The 22,183-nt window shown below is 41.6% G+C and overlaps 2 protein-coding genes across 4 annotated transcripts in view; one reads left to right on the plus strand and one right to left on the minus strand.

Annotated features, from left to right (window-relative positions):
- PIGN (phosphatidylinositol glycan anchor biosynthesis class N) overlaps window positions 1–20,629 on the minus strand; it is a 96,946-nt gene extending 76,317 nt beyond the window's left edge. Inside the window, exons 1-4 of the mRNA XM_056484351.1 lie at window positions 20,561–20,629; window positions 7,326–7,586; window positions 2,748–2,869; window positions 1,559–1,657 (exon numbers count right to left, since the gene is read on the minus strand). Of these exons, the coding sequence (XP_056340326.1) occupies window positions 1,559–1,657; window positions 2,748–2,869; window positions 7,326–7,552 (448 nt within the window). The 5' untranslated portion in view covers window positions 7,553–7,586; window positions 20,561–20,629. The remainder of the gene's footprint in view (window positions 1–1,558; window positions 1,658–2,747; window positions 2,870–7,325; window positions 7,587–20,560) is intronic.
- A 351-nt stretch (window positions 20,630–20,980) lies between these two features.
- The window catches only part of RELCH (RAB11 binding and LisH domain, coiled-coil and HEAT repeat containing), a 73,358-nt gene continuing 72,155 nt past the window's right edge, over window positions 20,981–22,183 (plus strand). For all 3 annotated transcript variants that reach the window (XM_056483967.1, XM_056483968.1, XM_056483969.1), the window contains exon 1: window positions 20,981–21,556. In XM_056483967.1, coding sequence (XP_056339942.1) covers window positions 21,076–21,556 — 481 coding nt within the window. In that variant the 5' untranslated portion in view covers window positions 20,981–21,075. The remainder of the gene's footprint in view (window positions 21,557–22,183) is intronic.

The following is a 22,183-nucleotide window of genomic DNA, read 5'->3' on the forward strand; positions in this document are numbered from 1 at the left end:
CAACAAGAGTCCTGTGGCCTCACTAATTTGCAGCTTGAAAAGAAAGGGGCACATAGCTTAATTTCTCTCTATCTCCTCCTTTGCTTTTCTGTAAAAGTGAAGATAAAGAACAAACATTTAATTCCTTTCCCTTCCGTACTAGAACACTTCGCCTCTTTGAAAGAAAGGGAACTATGGTCTTCTTAAATAAATTAATCTATCATGAGGAATTATGATTCATCTTCTGACACATAATCTACTTCTCAGATATATGACTACACTTAAATTTTGCCAATTTGGGGAGATTTTCCTCCCCTCTGCAAAAGGAAACTGCATTGTTGATACCAGTCAGAAGAATCCATATAGAGAGTATTGTCCTTGCACATCTCTTCAGATAACATCAAAGCTGCTCACAAGTCCTCTGCTTATCATCTTACTCAAACAAAACTAATAGAAGGACAGAGCTCTGGGAAACAGTTGAATTCCCCAAATATTTTCCCAAGAACATATCCCCAAAAACACAAATAATCTGTGCAAGGGCAACTACCTTTCCCCTCTCCCCAGCCACCATCACACTATTTCCAAATACAAGCTGTAATCTGAGGTCATGGGAACTTATCAGGAGATATTTTTACAGCTCATCATAAATTCATGAGGCTTAAGCAAAGAGCAGAAGAGAGGGCTGTGGGGGAGAATGCCAGGATGTGAGGGGGAAGAGACGAGTTCAGAAAAAGTTCAAGAATCATCATGAGAAATATGATGTATATTTGCTCTAAACCAATATTACATTCCCCTCCTATCCTGCCTATCCCATTTTTCTTATTTGTCAATACCAATACCCAGAAGAGAAGAGCAGCAAATGCCCTTAGCTTGCCCCCTTTTCACTTGAGTCTGTTTATTCAGATATTATATGAAAGGGTGTATATGCACTCATTCTTCTAAGAAAACAACAATACTAAACTTGGAGAACCTTTAAACATTTGGAGTGTTGCTCAGCAATCTCTGCATGCTCAAACACCAACTGCACTGGGCTGACAAGACTTTAACACACTGCACTCCACAGGCAAAAGAGCTCAGCCTCAGGAATAGTACCAGGAAGTTCTTGCTTGCATACAGTTCTTCCCTTTCCATATTAATGTTCTGAGTGGAAGCAGGATAACCCATAATAAGCTACTTCTTCAGCTCTGACACTGAATATGCATGGCTGCAGTTCTATCTCCCAGCTCACTGGGAGCTGCAGGCTTGAAGAAAAATCACAGCTGCAGGCTTGCAAAACAAGCATTTTAAACCTCACCAAAGAAAAAAACCCAAAACTATGTCCTTATAACTAAAGGTGTGTTCCTTTAGTATGCTGACAGAACTAGCCTATTTAAATGAATGAGTAATAAATAGTGATAGCTTCATCAAAAGCTTGCTTCTTTTCCTCCACCCCATCTCCATTTAACAAACTAGAAATCAAGTATTCAGAAATACACAAACTGAAAATACTTTTTTCACCTTTTTCTCTCACTCAAAAAATGCTAAGTGGCTATATATTACTGATAACTATGTGTTATAGATTAATAAAATTAAGACTTACCTTTTGCAAACATTGGCAAAATATCTGGGCTTCCCCAGCTCCAGGTATATTTACTTTCATTGAAAACAGAGTCAAATTCCACTGGATTCTCCTTCCATCCTGTTAAACAAACACACCTGCATTTAAATGGCATTGCCAGATCTCATTGACTGAAAAAATTGCTACTCCATGCAAAATGTTGGGGTTTTTTTTTGTAGGTTCCCCTTATATTATTTCACAATGAACTCCAATTTATGCATCTTGATTTTAACTCCATTTAACTATCTATTATAATTACTCCCCCTTTCATTAAGGAGTGAGCTGAAAACCTAGGCCAATCTCATTATGCAGGGTTTCAAACAGCTGGTTTACCTTCTAAACAGCTAATATTTTCCTGAACTCTGAATCTCCTATTGCCTGAACCCCGTTTTCGGCATTTCATGCAATAAGACACACACTTATGTATTTCCAGAAGTCATGTTGCTGCTCCTTACAATAAAACTTTTAAGATTTTCTGTTTCCATGAAAAGGCACTTGACAGAAATATGGAGAAGCTCTTAACTAGGTATCCCTGCCAATCCTGCATTTGCAGTGATTAGCAGAAGGAAGAACCTTTTCATTAGGAACACAGACAAGACCAAGTAATTCCTATCACCTCCCTTGTTCAAAAATCAGCACACATGACTAGTGTTCAGGCCTAGAAGCCTGGGGGAAGGCAGAGTAGCACACAAAAGACCAAGTCAGTAATGCAAAGGGTTGTTCAGCATAAGCAAGCCCCAAACACTCAGTAACAGCTCTGGTCAAAACATGGGCCTGGGGCTTGTACTTTATTTTGCTCCTGATTATCCAACTCAAGCTAGCAATGGTTCAGCTGAGACACTGCAGTTCATTTGTTGTTTGCAACATCTACTTAGCCACATCCCAGTGCATCCCAAATGATAATTGAAAATTCTGTCACGTGAAGAGGTGAAGCCTTTAGATAGTTCTGCTTTTAGGTTCAGGCTGCTAAATTCAACCATATTAAAAATATTAATTTATGTAAGCTCTTTTCTTAGCTATCAATATTTGGAGTGGGAAATCCATCCAAAATGACTATTTTCCATATCATCTTGGCATACAAACTACAATGGCATTTATCAATAATCATCCAGAAACCTACCACATCACTGAAACAACTGTACTTTGGAGTACAGCTTTAGGACCAGCCTACCTTTAGCAACTGCACTGACATCTTCATAAAATCCAGCAATAAGTGCAACATGCCCTGGCCTGGATTCTGTTGGGACCCTGGTGTGAGAGATTCCCCAGCTGCCATTATTCTCTAGAATACTCCTGAGAAAAGGATTCAAGGCAGTTAACATTCACGACTTGTCAAGTACAACAAATTGCAGATAAAAAGAGTGACAGGTAGATGTGAGGCAGGAAATGCAAAAAAAAAGCCCCAAACCCAGACTAAAACAGATTTTTCCTACCACATGCTGTGCAGTAAAACAAGCAGAACATTAACCTGCAAGTAGTTCTATATTACAGCACCACACAGAGAACATTACTATTGTGGTCCATCAGCACTGCAAACAGATGACTTCAGCTGGTGTTCTAATACACTTTAAATTAACGTACTATTTTTTCTGCTGCTTTCCTCTCTAGCTTTTTTTTCCCCTCAACAGATTGTTTCTGCCTGGTGTTACTCTTTTGTTCTTTCCATTTAGCCTGAAAGTGTCTAGTTCAATCTTACCTTACTCTTTAAATACACTCAATTATAATTAGCTCTTGTGACCATGTCTGCCTTTATCTGTGCTGAATCTTGGAAAAAACACCAAGAGAATTCCAACCCCACATAAACCTAAGGTGCAAATAATCTTGGCAACAGGAAGAAAATTTAAGTAAACATAGTATCTTTTGCAATTACACTGAAGCGAAGAAGAACACATTCTCACCACATACACAGCAACACATCAAGTGTCTAAGGTTTATGCATATACAGTAAATAGTTACAACAGATAAAAAGCAAAGAAAGCAGAGGACAAAGCCGAAGCATAAGAAACAGTCTCATAAACTATTCTCATCTGCTGAAGATCTGAACAGCTGAAGCCTGTCAGGAAGCAAGAGGTGAATGTTACCATATGCTGTTTTCTTGTCTCCATCTTCTGGAAGAACAAAGATTCACTGCTCACTGTCAGAGCAAGGGAAGAAAGAAAACAAAACACAACAGGACATATCTTACACTGATTTATACAGCAGAATCTACTGAACAAATTCAAAGTAGTTTTTAACAGTCAAGTTGCCAGGAAATTAAAATTTTGTTGTTCATGATATATGTTTTAGTCCAAATAAATTCTAAGTTCATGCCTTTAAACACGCTGAAATTTCAGGCTCCACTCTAAGCTTGCAGCATTCACTGTTTGTTTGTTAGAGTTTTTTTTTAAACTCCCCTTAGACCTCACATCCTCAGACTTACTTGAAAGCTCACAGAACTACTTGAAATAGCCCAAATACTACATGAGGAATATAAAAGTATATAGAGACATAGCACTCTAATACCTTATTCCTACTCTCAGCTAGGAGATAATGCAAGTTGTGCTGAAAAAAGTGATTAGAAAAAAGGATTTATGTATTAGTCAAAGCGGTTTCTTATTTTTGCAGTAAAATTTTTTTTTTTTTTTGCAGTAAAATTCATTAAAGATTTAAAACAAAAATAAAACACATGCAGCTCTCCTCAGACCAGAAAAACAGGTAGAAAACTGATTTAATTAGAATTTGATTTCTGTTGAATTGGAAAGTAATTCTTTACCTTTGTTTGTCAACAATAGGATGACTTCAAGATACAAAGTCAACAGTAACACATACCAGGCAGAAAAAAGGACATATAAATTTGTCATTTATCTTTTCAAAATTCATTTAGATACTTTGAATTACTTCAATGCCTTTTACTCAGAAGAATCACTGAAAAAAAATTAATCACAGTAGAAAGATTAGCTACCCATAATAACAGTGGTAAGTATTACTATGATACAGTAATATGGCTGAAACATGACAGGCAAGGAAAAAACCATCTTCCCTGAAATCACCGCTGCAGCAATTCAGATCACTTACTGGCCCCCACAGCTATGAGAACACTGCTGAAAACCAGATTCTTCAAGAATATTGTGGAAGACTAGGTAATTGGCATACATGTATTATCCAACAATCTGCTTCAAGCCTAATGGATATTTATTTTTAATTCCACATACCCACTAAAATTTTGCTTCTTTTAATAGCACATTGCTACAAGAATGGCTCTTGCCCATTTAAAGACAATCTTCCCTCATTAACAATGCAGCAGCTTCCAAGCTACTCCACCTGGATAAGACTAATAATCTGGCTGTTATACTGCCCTCTACTATAATGTCACAGTTAAGTCAAGACAGACAGGGCTGGTATCACCACCAGCCCTTTAACTGACATTCCCACCAGTTCTTTATTCACAAACATGTCTACATGCCTTCTTTTACAGACCTTTCTCTCTTGTAACTCTGATTCCTTCCTTCATAGACCCCTCTCTGATAACAGACTCTTTCTCTTATTGGCCACTTCACACAGCACTGATTCCTTGTCTTACAGGCAGTTCCACACAGCTCTGACTCCTTCCTCCATTCTGCATGGCTGGCTAACCCCAAGCTGTTCCTTTCCTGTCTGTCCCTCACACAACATCTTCTCACCTCACCTGTCCCTTACACCAGCATGTGTCCCCTACCTCCTCACAGCACAGCCAGCAGCCTTCTGCTCTTACTCCAGCAGACTCTGGTCCCAAGCTCCAACTGCAAGTGCCTGTAACTGTGAGCAGCTACCCCACTCCTTTATATCCCCAAACTGATGGGCCAGACACAGGTGTTCCCACTCCGTGGTAACCAGTACAGCTGCAAGTCACTGGGGAGGATTCCTTCCTTTCAGCCTAGCTCTCCACACTATAAAGTGGGTAAGGGACTGAACACTTGTAACTTAGGAATGAACATGTTAAAAAGTAATCTTTATATTAAATCGCATTTACTTTGAGTTAATATTATTGAAAAAGGAATGTTCAGACAGCAATAACTTGGCAGAATAAAAAAGGAAACACTTTCAGAAACTAACACATGATCTTGTCACAAAGTTAATTTATAGAAGTTGTGTAGCTCAAAGGTTCAGGGACAAAACACTGAACCTGTTGCTTCAAAATTGTGGCAGCTCGTGTAATAGATCTGAAAACACACTCTAGGCTGTCTGATCCTCCACATTTCAAAAGGCACAGCATGCTGCATGTTTTTTTCTTTTCATCATCTGTCACATATACATGCTCACACACATATGTGCTCCTATGCAGAATGAGAGAGAAATGCAGATGGCACTTTGCACCTCTACTGACATTTTCTTGCACGCAGCTACCTACCAGCATCTTTGTTTATTACAAGGCAGTTCTTCCCCTGCATTCACCCATGTACTTGCAGCACCAGTGACAATGCTTTACTTCTACAGATTTTGAAATAGAAAGCTCCTAACTCCACAAGCAAGGTAAAGCAGAGAATGCAAAAGTATCAATTTTCCAGCAGTAAACAAGCTAAGGCATGGTTTAACTTTTCTCTAGATAGGCATGATAATGCTGAGTAGCTGAAACCTAAAAACTCAAATCACTTAGTCTAAAATATACACATTATAACTTTCTCCTGGCCGCTAATCACCACTGCTCCTAGTGATGGGGCCATTACAGCATTCACACCTTGAGGTTTTGGTTGGTAGGGCCAAAGACCAACAAGTTTCACTGCTAAGAAAATGAAGTGCTCTGGAGTAAGAGTGAAGACATAGCAAACTCACACTGATGTGGCACACACCTGCCAGTGGCAGACAGCACCTTATAAAAACAGTAACAGCAACAGAAGCAGGTACAAGTAAGCCCATCCAGGCTGGCAAGCACTGTAGCAAGGACTCCTCACATTTCTGTACTACTTTTGCAGCAGTGGACTGCAAAAGCCCTAAGAGCTTCAGATGACTGATTATCTGGGTTTGCTCTGATAGTCAAGCCATGCCAATTCTATCATCATAGAAAAGTAGTCTTGTTTAATACAGCCTTTTTTCAGTCTAGGAAATTAATTGGCTTATGCTTAAATAATTATCTTGATATAAGGAGAGAGAGAAAGTTAATGAAAATTAGTTCTAAGCATATAAGGATATGAGTTTTAACACTTTTTTAGCAGGATTACTTTTTCACAGCCTTAAACGAAATAATTCCTTTAAGCAATTAGACATACATTGTAAAGAGCACAAGAGAAGCAGCTGGGTCATGCATGCAGGAGGGGTGGAATGAAGAGGAAGTGGCAGCCTGCTGTTAGATCCATTCAGGACATCTTTTTTAATCACTCCTTTAGAAGTTTAGTCACTAGCTTAGAATTAGAAGACAAGCATGTTAATGTACTACTACTCTTAAACTGAGCATCCAGGAAGCAGTTTAAATTAGCGACTGCCACGCTTCAGAATTGATACCATGCTGATGTGAATGGAGAAAGTTCACTCCCCTCTCAGTTACTGACTATCTGTAGAGTTCAGGGGACAATATGGACCCAATTTACACTGTCCTAGTTTTAACAGCTTTCCTGACAAGGGACACCAACCCAAACTCAGGCATTTCTGCACAGCGTAACTCTGTTAACTCATTACTTCCAAGGCAGAAGGAAGACAATACTCAAGCCACCACAACTGTTGTTCTTGTTCTCTTCTCAACACTGTGTAGAGCTGCATGCAGAAGCACACTCTTGCAGCTCAGCAGTTTTGCACTCACCGCAGGTAAGGTGCCCGGGGCGTGCCGCTGCTGTCCAGCTCATACAGAGAGTCTGCCCGCAGACCATCAGCAACAAAGAGCACCAGACGCTTCGCCGGAGGTGGCAGTGGAGTCTGCTGAGGAGTCATTCCATGGACGAGGGGAGAGCTGAAGTAGATGTCAAAAATGGAGACCAGGAACACACAGTGCACAAGGAGCCCCGCAAGGATGAAGACTGGTATACCCATGGCAGCAGCCGGCTGGCAAAGGCAAAGTACAGCACTGAGAGAGAGTGAGAAAATAGAGTTAGGTAGATGAGACTTATCAGAATCAATACTTATTTCATTTGTTATGGAATGGAAGCAATAATCACAGGCATCTCTAGAATCCATAATCAGTTCCTGCTTCCAACACGCTTTTTTTTTCCATAAGTCCTGGTCAGAGTCGCTGCATGACTAATTCAGACTTTCATATAACCACTATGTCTCAGCAACTCATCTCTGGTGTTTAGGGGTTTATTAGATGGCTTCAAAAGACCACTGAATCAAGCCAGTTTGTTTTGTGAACTACATCTGTGACAGAAGATTCAGACAATGCAATGTCTCTGTGAACATACTACCCTCTACTGGCTGGTTGCACAACTGAGTTGAAGTCTGTTGAGGCAAATGCAAGCCAGACAGCTAAGAGAAAACCATCCTATAATAAAAATCCATCAAAACCAGCTTTTTTTTTTTTCTCCAAGTTTGGCATAAAATCTGGCCTTATTATACTCTGCCTAGAAATTGAAAACTTCTTTTAAAAAAACAAAGATGCTGTGCTGAGCACAGAATGCTATTCCTCTTGTAAAACAAGTGGCAAAAGCACAATAGCTAAAGAATTATGTTTCAGGAATTATTATATTCCCTTTTTGATTTTTTTTTTCTTCCCTGTCATCCTCTGATGTCAGGTTAGATATACAAATTTGCTTAACAACAGGTACACTGTAAACTACCTGTGTTTGCCAAGCATGTTGTGGAGTTCGTGTGATACCTCCTGGAGGTAAATATGAATGTTGGCTGAGGTAAGTGTGGGACCTGAGCCTGAATGAGGCTCAGTTCTGACAAAGGACTATTAGTGCTGTCCAAGATGCTTAGTTATTTAAATATTAGCTAATTATCCACCTTAGCCAAACATCACCTCTATTCACCAATTAAGAAACAGATGTCTTAACAATCTGGAAGGTTCAGACTACCTATGTAAATACACACCTCTCTCTAAAAGAAAACAGTTTAAGAATCTAGGTAGTGCTTCTAAATGACAATATATATATTAAGTTTACCATGTTACTTTCAGAATTCCAGTAGCTGAACAGACATAGGCAGCCAACATATGGTAAATCTACCACTCCTACCAAATAAGTATAAAAGACTTCACTACCACATAACTTTAATTCTGATCAAAACTCTAAAAGAAGTTTTTTAAAACAAAAAAACTTAAAGGATCAGGAAAACCAGAGGAAAAAAAGATAGATACTAAAAAATTTGAAAGATAATACACAGTATTACTAACCCAGGGAAAATTCAGATTTGCATGCAACTGAAATACAACTTCCAATTCCACCCATTTTCCTTACTGAAATATAGATGCAACAACTCCAACTCTAATCTGAAACATGACTATAGCAATTTCTCATTTGAGATATTTGGAGAGAAAACTACATTAAAAAAATTGAGATAACAAAAAACAATATTTCAAAGAGTAGTCACACTTAAACAAACAAAAACTTTTTGTTAATTGGGAACTTACAAGCTTTTATGTCTACAAGTGAGATTCCAAGACATTTGGAATATCTGTAAATACAAGTTTGTTTATTTTTTTAAGTATTAAAAGTTTCTGCATCAATTTAAATATATGAAATCACAATCACAGAAATACTACTAAGTTCAGTGTCAGAGCTCATTTTATTAAATCAATTTTATTTTTCCACAGGGCTTTTCCTTTTGATGCAGTTGTGCTTGATAACAGAATATGAACTACTCATGCCTTAAACTGATGAGACTAAACACCCTACTAAACAAAGCAGTGACTTCTATCAGATACTTGTTGCATGCTCCCAGTGCTACAATTCTACAGCTTAACATATTCTGTGTTCTTCTAATTGAAGTATTAGTAACCTAATCAGTTTTCTGCATTAGCTAATTCTCTTTGCTTTAAACTCCCTAGGCCTCATTCTTTGCTCACAGAGAAAAGAAATCAACACAGTTCAAATTTAATGCTTAGACTATAGTATCTATAGAATTAGTGAGAAAAGAAAAAAAAGATAAGGATATTTTGTTTTTCAACCACAGTTTGACTACATTACATTAAACCACTTTTCTGGGGGCCAATACATCCTACTGCTCAACACCATCCCATGGTTTCCAGACAGGCAGCTCCCAAAGCACCTGCTCCTACCACATCTCTCACAGCCACTTCTTCTGCCTCTACCTCAGCTTACACTGCTGCTTGAATGCAGAGCTTTGTGTGTCATCACTGTAACACAATGTTGTGAAAAATATTCTGTCCTTGAGCTTACAAATGCTTCCCCACAGGTACAGAGGCTCTGGAAAGCACCTAATTGCACTCAGCTGAATGCAAATTTCTCTATAGAGCCTGGTGCTTGACTGTTCAAGACAGCTGTAAAGGTGTGGGAACAACAAGCTTAACAATTCCAATAACAATTTCTTCCTCACAAGGCAAAAATAACCAGGACAAAAGGAAAAACTGGATTAAGCACTAGCTTGTAAGAAAAACCAAAAGGCACAGCCTGTCAAGAGAAGAAAAATAGAAATGTATTAAGCATACACAGTTTTGAGGATGAGGAGCCATATCTAAGTATTTACAACTAGTGCCAAAACATCTCTGCCCTCAGGTGCCTGGCCATCCAAAATATGTATAAACAAACTGCCACTTGAAAAATACATCTTATATCTTTCTGCCAAGAAAACTTGAGCCAAGGATATCTCAATATTTTTGTGTTCTGTGAGATCTTCTCAGGCAATCCCTTGGTGCAGTACCTTCCACAGTCGTTACTTTCACAGGGCAAAACAAAGGCTTTGCTCAAATTCTGACTGCATTACTCTGCTCTGTTAAGCCATTGCCTATCCCACCAAGAGGAAAGACACTGAGTCTTGCAGGTAAGAGAAGCATGTTGCAACCTATTTGCCACGTATCATTTCTTACTGCCCACCCAAACGTATAATTTGTTACAACAGAATCCTGGAATCCTAATATAGTTCAGAAAGCCAAATCACCTCCTCTATAGTAAGCTATATATATCAGACTCCAATTAATTCATTTCTTTCTACATTTTCCCCCTTCTATCACCATCTCCTAAACTATACAGAGCCAATAATGATCTGTTCAACTCCCAGTCTATCAGATCTTAAACTACTCCAATGAAACATTTTTGCTCAGTTTGGAGTCAAAAATCACAAGGTGGTGTGGATTCGTAAAATAAAGACCCTTTTCAGATCCTTAACAGGAAAGTGCTAAAGATCCACTAAGCTACTCGCTGTATGTTAAATGCAAGTTGTTCACATGAAGGGAGCAAGTAGAAAATGAGCAGTGCCAAGGTGGTGCAGGAGGCTCCAGGAGACTTCAGAGCTTCTCGCTTTGTTGATGTTGTACACGAGCAGAGAAGAGAGTGAGAAGATGCAGGATCAATCCGAGACAGCACGGAAGAACAAGCAGACACTTTTCCTAAAGTCTAGGAGATTAAAGAAAGAAAAGCAGCAAGGAGCTTCTGACTGCAATTAATTACTTTTCCATAATAAAGTGATACATGCAGATTAGAGAAGGGTTTTTTGGTGGTTCTCTCCCCTCAGTCTGAATTCTCAGGGAGAAAGTTAAGCTCCCAGCTGGTGGCAACCAGTATGAAGAGACCCTTTCTTTCTTTGTACTCACACTTATCAAAACAACCAAAAATCCTGCTATTAGCCACAACTTCCTCACCAGCAGCCACATCAGTGCAAAGACTAAAACACCCAGACTGTGATGGTGACAGGAAACCAAGAGAGCTACAATGAGCCACCCAAGCCCAAACCTTCTTCACATGAACTTTTCCCTCTTTTCAAGTTAGTTTGTAATTTGTTCACTGGTTTTCTTCAAACCCTCTTTTTGATGCCATAGAAACTACATCCATAGCACCAGGCTGGATCAAGAATCTCCAAAATTAACAGGAAAGCTGATATAATTAAATGCAGTATTCATTTTCCCCAAGTAATCTACATCTAAGTTGAATTGCCTCTGAAGTTCTCTCTCAGCATTATTTATAAGGCAGAGAAAATCTTACTTGTACTGCAACACAATACAGTTCTTAATACAAAATGTAACATTTCCCTTTTATATTTTTCTTTCTCCAAATATGCAATAAAACATGCACAAAATACTGCGTGGAATATGCCCCATCGGCAGGAATATTTTCTTAAGGACAATGAAGTGTCAAACAAGGTCCTCAAGGTACATTAGTAATTTCTTTTAGAGGGACCATGCTTCACTAATACTGTCAAGTCTGTTGATTAAGATGTAGAAAATCCATTGGAAATGCATTTTCAATAAGCATCAATGGCCTTGGTAAGTATCTTTTATGGAAAAAAGAAATAGACAAGAATGTCTGCTGTGCTTCTGGCTGACTAATATTTTTTAACTAAACAGTGTTGTGTATTTTGTAATTTAACTGTCAAACCTGTGACTGTACAATTTGTCCACACATAAAAAATGATCCTTTTCCTTAGGGCACAGCAGCAAATAGAAGTTTGGGTGGTCTGACAGTATTTTGCATGATATGGCAGCTCTACAACATCTAAGATGGTGTTAGCAGTTCCTATCCCATTCTTTTACTAATTTAGATTTTTAAAGAGCTACACTAGTCAGGAAATGCACTCAAGTCATTCCTGCTGTCACAGCCCACACCTATTGACTGCACAAGGCTGTCAGAGACATACCAACCACTTCTGAATAACTCTCATATCTTCACCCACTACTTAAACATAGGAAACCCCAAATCCTCTTCTTGACTTCATCAGGTATGAAGCAGGAAAATGATAAATTCCCTTTTCCTCTTTCCCAAATTTGCATTTTCTTTCTCTATTGAAGCACAACATATTCTGCCAGACAATGAAACTGCGACTACAGTGTTTCCACTTGCTCTGGCACTGAAGTGGCTTTTGTAATGCAAACCATCTGTTTAAAATTATTTAATGTTCAACATCTTCACTGAGCATTTTAGGGATTATAATAACAAATGACAACTGTTTTAAATTTTAAATGTGGTTCAGTAAAGCACATCCAAACCTGAGGCAAAGAGCTCAAAGAATCCTTAATTTTCTTTTTAACATCACTTGATAATCAAAATTACCCTGCCTGCCTAGAAAAGTTTTTTTTTGCCAGAATTTTTCAGGGAGAAATTTGACTATGGCCTGCAAAGTATCAAAGAAACATCAAGTGTTCCAATACTTGAACATACTGCAAACCAGTCACCTCAGTGTAAGCCCATGTCATTTTCTCTGAATTATCCTTAAACTGTATCCACAAGTTTCCCAGGAAAGAAACCCATACCTGAGAACAACATGGCTTAGCAGTGATAAGAACAAGAGCACCTCATTAAGAAACAATTACTGTTTGGATGCATGAAAGACAAAACAAGAGCACCACCCTTCAGTACCACTTGTTAGCCAAGTGAAGGCAAAACATGGAGGAGAAATTTAGCATTACATCCACTCAGGATGCATGCAGCCAAAAATTCAGAACTCAGAAAAAACAAACCAAACAACAAGAAACCCTGAGTGATCTTGCTGTGAATTATTTCACTGGGTAACAGCATTTGGAGGACCTATGCCTGGTCTCAGGAGGTAGCTGCAAATCTCTTGCATATTTCTTAATTTCTAAGTCATTCAGCAACACTCTACCACACACCACTGTTACACTGTATATATATATATTTTCTGTTTTTCATCTCAATATGGATTGTTTAACTTTTTTTCATACCACCAAAAGTAGCAGATGCCCTTAGACTTCTGCATTCTTGAATAAAACAAAAAAAAAAAACAAAAAAAAAGAACAAAAAAAAAAAACCAAAAAAAAAAAAGAGGTTTGTTTTTTTTCCTGTCACTGCTTTTTTTTAAGCTGCTTGCAGATTTTATAGACAGATTCTTCATCCTAAAAGTTTTATGGGACAGTTTTGGGGGAAAAAAAATCAGCCTGAGAGTGTCTAATAAAACACATCCTACCAGTTTTCACAGGTCAGGGTCAAGGGGCACTTAAGAGAAACCAAGCACATGGAAAGCAGCTTGCCACACCAGTCTTCTGTCTTATTGGAGCCTTCCCTCCCTCACAAACCAAGGCTGAAGGCCCCCTGAGGTATTTTTAAAGACATTTGCAATAAAAGTACACAATAAAGCAGAAATACCAATACAAGCATGACAGTTCTGCCCCTTAACAACAAAAGGGGTAAGGATCATACTTTAAAGTAATGCAACAAATATTAATGTAGACCACACAGGGATGAGGATGGGAAAAAAACCCAACAAAACAGCTTTTTCAGCTGCACTCTTGCAAAACTAGTTTGCAAATGTATTATATATACATACAGAGGGAAAGAAGTACCCTTTAACAAAAAAATTCAAAACAAGCTTAACATATGTTCTACAGAAACTAGCATGAATACGGAAGGTTTAAAAAAGTTGGCAGTTGTTTTTCTTCTATTAAGTCACATTCTCTTATTGAGAGCAACTATTACAAAAAAACCACGAATTATGTCATATAGTAACAAGCACAGCTGTTGACTCTCATGCAAAAGCCACTGAATGCAAATTTACCAACAGCTTCAGTTTGAAGAAAAAAAAAAGACACAACCTCCCAAACATACAGTAATACTTTCATAAAAGGCATAAATAAGTCAAATAATCAATTTATAGTTTCCCAAAACTTTTCAAAAGTTGGGGGTTTTTTTCTTAAAAAGAAAAAAAAAAAAAATAGACTTCAGAACTTTGAGTTCAAAAGTACTACTTAGTTATGCAAGCAAGCTGACTATAATGTGTAGTTGAATACTATTCAACCGGCTAGCACAGTCTATATTTTACGCATGTAAAATGCATATTCTAGACGTAAAAAATGCAGATTCTACAAGCGTAAAATCCCGCCCACCGCCGGGCGCTCTCCAGGGTCCTGCACCGTGATCAGCACAGAAACCTGGCGAGTCCCACCCCTCCAGTTTCTTAAGAACTGCAAGAGGCAAGTAGTGAAGCGTAGAAAAATGCTAAAAAGGTTGCATTATACCCCCTTTAAACGAGCATCACGGCGTAATGTGAGCATACGCAGTATTTGTGCAAGGATACTTTGAGATCCAGTAAGAAATCCTCGTGCAAAGGAATCACCTTCTCTTTAACTCTTCCACCAGCACGCTGTTCAAAGGAAGCATTTCCCTAAGCTCCCATAGGACTCAAAACTCACTGAACTTATCAATTACTGCAGTCTGAAATACTGACATTCACTTTAGAACACAGTTTTCTGTGCTCCTACATCAGCCTCGACTAACCAAGTAGATAAGATTCATTAGCATTTACAACGTATCGGCTTGCAAACACCCTCTGCTGAAGCCCTGTGAGCATACTGGTTTTTATTACAAAGCCAAGCCACTTTTTATTTGTATAAGACACCTTTATTTTTCAGTTGCTGACTCACTCTAATTATTAATGGAGACAGAAAACAACCAGTATTCAGCTTCTTTGCAATATGGGGAACTGCTGATTTAAAATGAAACCTCCCCAATACTCCAACTCTTTTGGCAAATGAACAACAGCAATAGATTCACTGTAGAGAAAAAAAAAAGAGCTCAAAAGAGAATGCAAAAACTGCCAGGGAGAAACTCACAAACCTGGAGAATACAGATGGGTAACAACTCTCCAGTTCTCATATTTAAGATGATCTGTGTATCTGTTATTCACTTGTACCCTGCTACCTATAGAAGCTTGCTTGTAACTAAAAGCATAATTTCCAAAATACTTGTGACCAGCAAGGCAAATATATTTTATTAAGTATTTTATACAAAAACAGCTGCCATGGGGCCAGCAGTTAGCAGAATAAGAGGCTTTTACAGTTACAAATACTGCAAGAAAGACCAAGCCAGTACAGCTGCAGAGAGCTGTCCTGCCCTCCTCTGCTCCTGCCCACTTACTCCCAGCCAAATCACTTCCTTGGGCTGGCACAGCCAGGTGTACAAATGGATAGTTAAGCATTTTACAGAATGAATTCAATTGAAAATAATAAAGGAAAAAAAAAAAAAAACAACCAGCAGGAAGAATAAAGATGACTCGCTGTAGTTTAGTTCCCTTAATTTCCAACACTAACCTCTGTAGGCAGCAGGACAGGATGCCATCTCCTCCTAAAAAAAGACCTAAATGACCATGTTCAGATCATGTCTTCATAGTCCTTCATTCTTTAAAGCCTGAATCCCACATTAGTGATAGTCAGCAGGTCATAAGGGAAAAAATGCTGATTTTTTTTGTTCAAAACTGTGCAAATACTAAATTGAAGAGGAATAACGTGAGGAAGAAAAAAAGTACACTATCTCCACCCTGCCACAGTGAGGCAGGGTAAGACACCCATCTCAGAGCCCCTGCAATACCTTTCTGGACAGTCTACAGTCCACACAATGTGCTCCATCTTCCAGGCTATGGTGAACAAGGCCCAAGTAATTCAATACTCAAGTGTCTGCAGTGTCATATAAAGTCATGTCTTTGATTCAGAATTTTTATTAGCTCACTCAACTGTAACATAAATTTTTCCTTACATATTAATTCTCACAAAAATATAAATATACACACAATAAAGCCTGAACCAATTTTCTAAAAGACTCCTTAGGCTCTTAGTGTGTTTGGTGTCTTTTTTTGATGGTCAGCTTCCAAATACCCGTTGTTTGCTGTAACACTTCAAAACAGCAGTTTTGGAGGTAGAAAAACACAGCCAAACTTGAATTCAGGGTAATTTTTGGGGGTTGTTTTGTTTAATTTGTGTCTTCACCTGATTTCATGGGTCATTAAGTCATTATCACATTTTTGGTGATGCTGAAAATATGTCTAAGTGCCCTTTCACACTGCTGTACTACCTTTCCTTAAAATCCCAATTTAACAAACCCTTTATAAAGTAAGTTTCTCCAGGAAAAGTGACATCTGAATGCAACACACAAGTAAGCATTAACTACTTATACAGGCTGTTCTCATTAAAAAACATTCCCTTGAAACTGGAACGGACAGATACAATTTCAGAGACAACGCAGCAATCTTTTAGCACAAGCTACCAACATTATGAGTCTCAATTTGCATTATTTGGCTCCTGCAAAATATCAAAATATTTTAGAGCTTAGAGTTAACAAAGCACTGAAATTCATTTTTAAGCAAACAAAAATAAAAGCAAACATAAAAACCATAATTACCTTCAAGTTTCTTTTAAAAAGAGGCAAATGTTAGGCTTCAATAATCATATATAGACAAAGATTCTTTCAGGCAGCTCAGTTTTAGAAGAAAACTTAAGAAAGAGTTGGTAGAACTCACAGATCAACATTATTTTCAAGTAGAAATCAGATTTGCTTCAGATAGTTCTCTATTAATAATTTTGCTCCCTGTGCCCTAATTGGGATCCAAATCAGATGAACAAAAGTCACCCAAATTACTTGTAGGACCCACTAGAACACATTAATTCATATAGTTCAAGTGTTCAGCACAGAAAAAAGCCCCAGTATGTACCTAATAGAATGAACTTCTTTGAACGAAATTAATCTTATCTGTGGAAACAGAAACCCTCTTAAAGCTTGAGTTAAACTGTGTGTTCACTGGCTGTGAGAATGGCTGGTCTTGCACCAGAGCAGTGCAGAAAGACAAAACACTTTATGCACCCATGACCCCACCAAAAAACAGAGGGAACCTGAAACTCGTCATTTGTTTCAGTTCATTAAACTCACAGGCATTAACTTAAGATGTAACACTTGAACCAAAATCAACTCTGTAAAAGCAAAGTCTGCGTTTTTTCTACTCATTTTTCATTTCAAGGACTACAAATTTAGAAGTTCATGAAAAAAAAAAAAGCATAGGCTGAGAAAAGTTGTTTACACCACCTCCTCCAGAAAAAACCCTTCCAATTTTTTTTGCACAAGCTCATGTATTTTGGACTCTTAGCTTTCCAAGATGTATTTAGATATGTTGTTCTTCAGACACAGAACTCAAATCATTTAAAAGTTTGAAGGAAACAGCAATTCCAGTAACAGACAAAGCAGCTTGATGAACAATCTGCCTCTCTCAGAATCACTACTGAATAATTAATATGCAGCTGTCTGCCTCAAGTAGACCTATATAATGCTCCATTTCCAGAATTTATGCAGCTTTTTCTGTCTCACACATCCTTTGAGGCACTACACTACCAGGTTTTCCTCTCTGGTTTCTCAAAATAATACCCCTTTGGCACATAAGAAGCTGTTTAAGCATATTGTTACAAGTATATTTTTCTACCTACATTCATCAGTCCTGGAATACACATTTCAGCAAAGTTAGCTTTTTCCCAGCCATTCATAAATTATTTTGGAGCAGTTGACTGACATCTGCAAATATTTAATGTAGTTTTACAAATCCAAACAAACCTCTTCCAAAGCACTGAGACAGTGGAATGCTTTTACATTGATTTTTGGCGCGGAAGAGTGAAAGAAGTTTGTCCTTCCTGGCACAGCACAGAGAAGTGGGCAGAAACGAGTTTCTGAAGAGAAAGGCAGACGCGAGTGCTCGGGGCCCCTTCCCAAGCGCTGCAAACCCCGCGGATCGCCACCAGAGGCTGCTGCAGGACCCCGGCAGGGATTTCCTTCCTTCCCAAAGCAAAGCACCAGACCCAGCTTTCTACAAATTTCACTCCGAACACGCTCTAACTCTCCAGAAAGGAAAGGAGAATGCAGAAAGTTTCTTTAAAGGTTCTCAATTCCGTCGGAGCAACAACAGTAAAATGTTTTTGTCCCTATTTTTATTGTGATCCCACTGGAATTTTAAAGCATTTTCAACACACTGCTATTTTACTTCATGCTACAACCAGTTCATGCTCTGCCACTTCGACTCTTTTTTGTGTATCAACAACATAAAACAATACAGCAGTAATAAAATACAAAGTTTATTGTAGGAGAGAACACTAAATAGAATATAAAAACTACAGGAAAGTTAGCAAATGCCAAACTGGAAAGCAGAGTCTATTACAGCACACCACCATGTGAATGGAAGACTTTGGAGTGAGTACTCAAGAGTGCTTTTAGATCTCCATGTCACTGCTAAACATTCACAGTATTCTATTACCAAGAGTTCAACCCCAATAAGCAGGTCCTGGTGGATCAGCTTTACACAGAGCTTCCATCGATGGGAATGGAACAACATTTTCAAAGAAATGAAACAGAAACCAATGCTGGCCCTGTTTTGCATAGCTTCCAGCGAGCTGAACTTCCTTCAGTAGCACACACCACCTGCTGCTACACTCCAGCTTCAAGCTTTTTGCCAGGTAACACACAAAGTAACCACTTTGCATTATCCTTTTAACAGTGATAACTTCACACTTTCAGATGCATAACTTCATGGACTCAGAACTGTTAAGGTTGAAAAAGACCTTGAAGGTCATTGACTCCAACCACTGACCCAGCAATGCAAAGTCCAGTGCGGAAACACATTTCCAAGTGCCACATTCACAGGTCTTTTGTATATTTCTACGGATGGTGATCCCACCATGTTCCTGGGCAGCCTGTCCCAATGCCTGACCACCCTTCCAGTGAATAAATTTTTACTAATATCCAATCTTATATATATTAGGAAAAAAAATGAATGGCACAACTTGAGATCATTTCTTTCACTCCTATCACTTGTTATCTGGGAGAAGAGGCCAACTTCCACCTTGCTACAGCCTCCTTTCAGGTGGTTTTAGAGAACAGGAAAGTCCCCAATAAACTTCCTTTTCTCCAGGCTAAACAACCTGAGGTCCCTCAGCTGCTCCTCATCAGACTTGTGCTCCAGACCCTTCACCAGCTCCACTGCCTTCTCTGGACTTGCTCCAGCCACTCCATGTCCTTGTAGTGAGGGGCCCAGAACTGGACACAGGATTTAAGGTGCAGCCTCAGCAGTGCCCAGTACAGGGGGCAATCCCTGCCCTGCTCCTGCTGGCCACACTATTGCTGCTACAGGCCACAATGTCACTGGCCATCTTGGCCACCTGAGCACATTGCTGCATCATCTTCAGGCAACAGTCAATCAGCACTCCCAGGTCCTTTTCTACTGGGCCAGCTTCCAGACAGTTTGCAGCTCTGCCTAACAGAACTTGTCCAGATCCCTCTGCAGAACCTTCTCTCCCTCTGGCACAACAGGAATGTCATTCTACCCCCTGCTCCCTTTATCTGGCTCAGGGGCTGTACATCATGAGGGTAGCTAGCTTTGTCATTAAAGAGTGAGAAAAAGAAGACATTTTGTACCACAGCCTTTCCCCCATCCTTTACCACTGTTTCCCCTTGCATTCCATACAGGATGAACACTTTCTTTAGCTCTCCTTTTGCTGCTAATGTATCTGCAAATACATTTTGTTGTCTTTTACACCAGTAGTCAGATTAAGTTCTAAATGGGTTTTGGCCCTTCTAATTTTCTCTCAGCATAATCTTACAACATGGCTGTAGTGCTCCTGTCTTGCCTGACCCTTCTTCCGCAGACCATCAACTTAGTATTCACCTGCACTTGTGCCCTCCCTAATTGCAGCAACACCTGATGCTGGGAGACGGCTCACAAGCCCGCTGGGAACACAGAGTTACAGAACCACCTTGGCTCGAAAAGGCCTCTCAGACGATGACATCGAGTCCAACCCATGACCAAACACCTCCAAATCACCTAGACCAAGGCACTTTCCTTAAACACCTCCAGGGACAGTGACTCCACCACTCCTTTGGCAGTCCAATGTCCATCTGGGGCCCTCGTAGGGCGCTGCTTTCCCTGGGAAGCCCTACCCTGACCCGGTCAACGCAACCCTCTGAGGCCAAGCCGAGCCCCTATTCCTCCCGTCCCAGCAGCGCCCTCAGGCATCACGGGCTGGGCGACCGCCGTGGAGGCTGCGGAGCGGACGGATCTTGGCGGAAGCGGGGAGGCGCAGCCCGTGCCCACCCCCCTCCCCGGGGCCGCAGCCTCAGGATCGGCCGCCCCCTGCCCGCGGGAAGCGCTCGGCGCCCACGCGCCACAACTCACTCCTCTTCCCCCGCCGCGACCCACGGCCACTTCCGCTTCCGTCCACGCCCGGCCCCGCCCACGCGTTGCGTCACTAAGCCCCGCCCCTTGGCGCGCCCCGCCTTTGAGGTGCCCCAAGCCACGCCCATTGAGTGCGGTCACGCCCCCCGCGGCTCTCCCCACCCCGGGCCCCGCCCTGCGCGGGAGGGCGGGCGCGAGGCCCGGAGGGGGCGGGGCCGCTTGCCGGGGCGCCGCTCGCGGTTGGCCGCGGGAGCTCTCGCGCGAGCGGGGATCCGGAAGCGGCAGCGGGGCGGGTGGGAGGCCGCCGAGGAGGCGGCGGCGGGGAGTCGCTGTGGCCGCAGGTGGCGGCAGCGCCCGCAGCAACAGCAGCATCCTTAACATCAGCAGCAGCGTCGCAGGGGCCTGGCAGCGGCTCGGGCCCCGGCCCCGCCAGGAGCCGTGTCTGCGGCGGCGTCTCGGCGCAGGCTTCGCTGCGGTAGCGCCCTGGCAGCGGTCGCGCCGCGCCGGGCTGTAAGATGGCGGCGGCGGCGGCCGGCGGGGGCGGCAGTGTGAACCCCTTCCTCAGCGACTCGGAGGAGGACGAGGCCGAGGAGCCCCGGGCCGGCGGCGGTAGCAGCAGCAGCACCGAGCCGGGCGGGCCGGCGTACCCGCAGCAGCAGCCGGAGCCGGCGGCGGGCAGCCCCGAGGAGCTGCCCGGTCTGCGAGCGGCGGCGCCGGGCGATGCCGCCGCTGGGGCCGGGGAACTGCCGAGGGTGCCGATGGACGCGATAGCGGCGCAGCTGCTGCGGGACCAGTTCCTGCTGACGGCGCTGGAGCTGCACACGGAGCTGCTGGAGAGCGGCCGGGAGCTGCCCCGGCTCCGCGATTTCTTCTCCAACCCGGGCAACTTCGAGCGGCAGAGCGGCACGCCGCCCGCCGGCGGGGCCCTGGGCAGCCTGGGCGGCAGCAGCGGGCTCGGGGGGGCCGGCGGCAGGGAGCCCGGGGCCGGGCAGCTCAGTAAGTGACCCTGGCTCGGGGCCGGGGGCTCCGGGAGCGGGGCGGGGATGGCTCTCGGTGTCGCTGGGTGGCAGGAAAGGTGTTTGGCATCGCTCCTCGTTCCTGTCCTTCCTTGCTGTCTCTAACCTGCCCGGGTCTTGGGGGGCTGTGGGAGCTGAGGAGGTGGGCTGCCAGAATCGCTGTTACCCTGGTCCCACAGGCGTAGTTTGATCAGGCTTTGATATCTCTGTCAATGTCACGGGCGTTTGCCAGATGTGGAAGGAATTATTTTCAGCAGCGTCTTTAGTGTTCACTGCCAAGAGATAAGTCGTACGGGGCTAGGAGGAAGAGTGTGCTGTTAAGCCTTAAGTGCCGCGCTTGTAGTCTAAAAACTGTCAGAAATGGAGTATAAGGAGCTAGGATGTTATTTTTGCTGGTGCACCTCACGATAGGTCTGAGTTTCACAGGTCTTGCACAACTAATACAATGCTTCCTATAATTAACGCTACCATGTTTACCAGGTGGCTGCAATCTTTGGCTAGCCAAAGAGGTGGGGAACAGTAAATACACTGGGTTGGTATAAGTTCAGGGTGCAGAAGGAGTGCAGGTATTGGGACAGTTGTCACTTAGCTGGCCTTAAAAGCTTGT

The sequence above is a fragment of the Oenanthe melanoleuca genome, chromosome 2 (assembly GCF_029582105.1).
Source record: "Oenanthe melanoleuca isolate GR-GAL-2019-014 chromosome 2, OMel1.0, whole genome shotgun sequence".
NCBI classification, from domain to species: Eukaryota; Metazoa; Chordata; class Aves; order Passeriformes; family Muscicapidae; genus Oenanthe; species Oenanthe melanoleuca.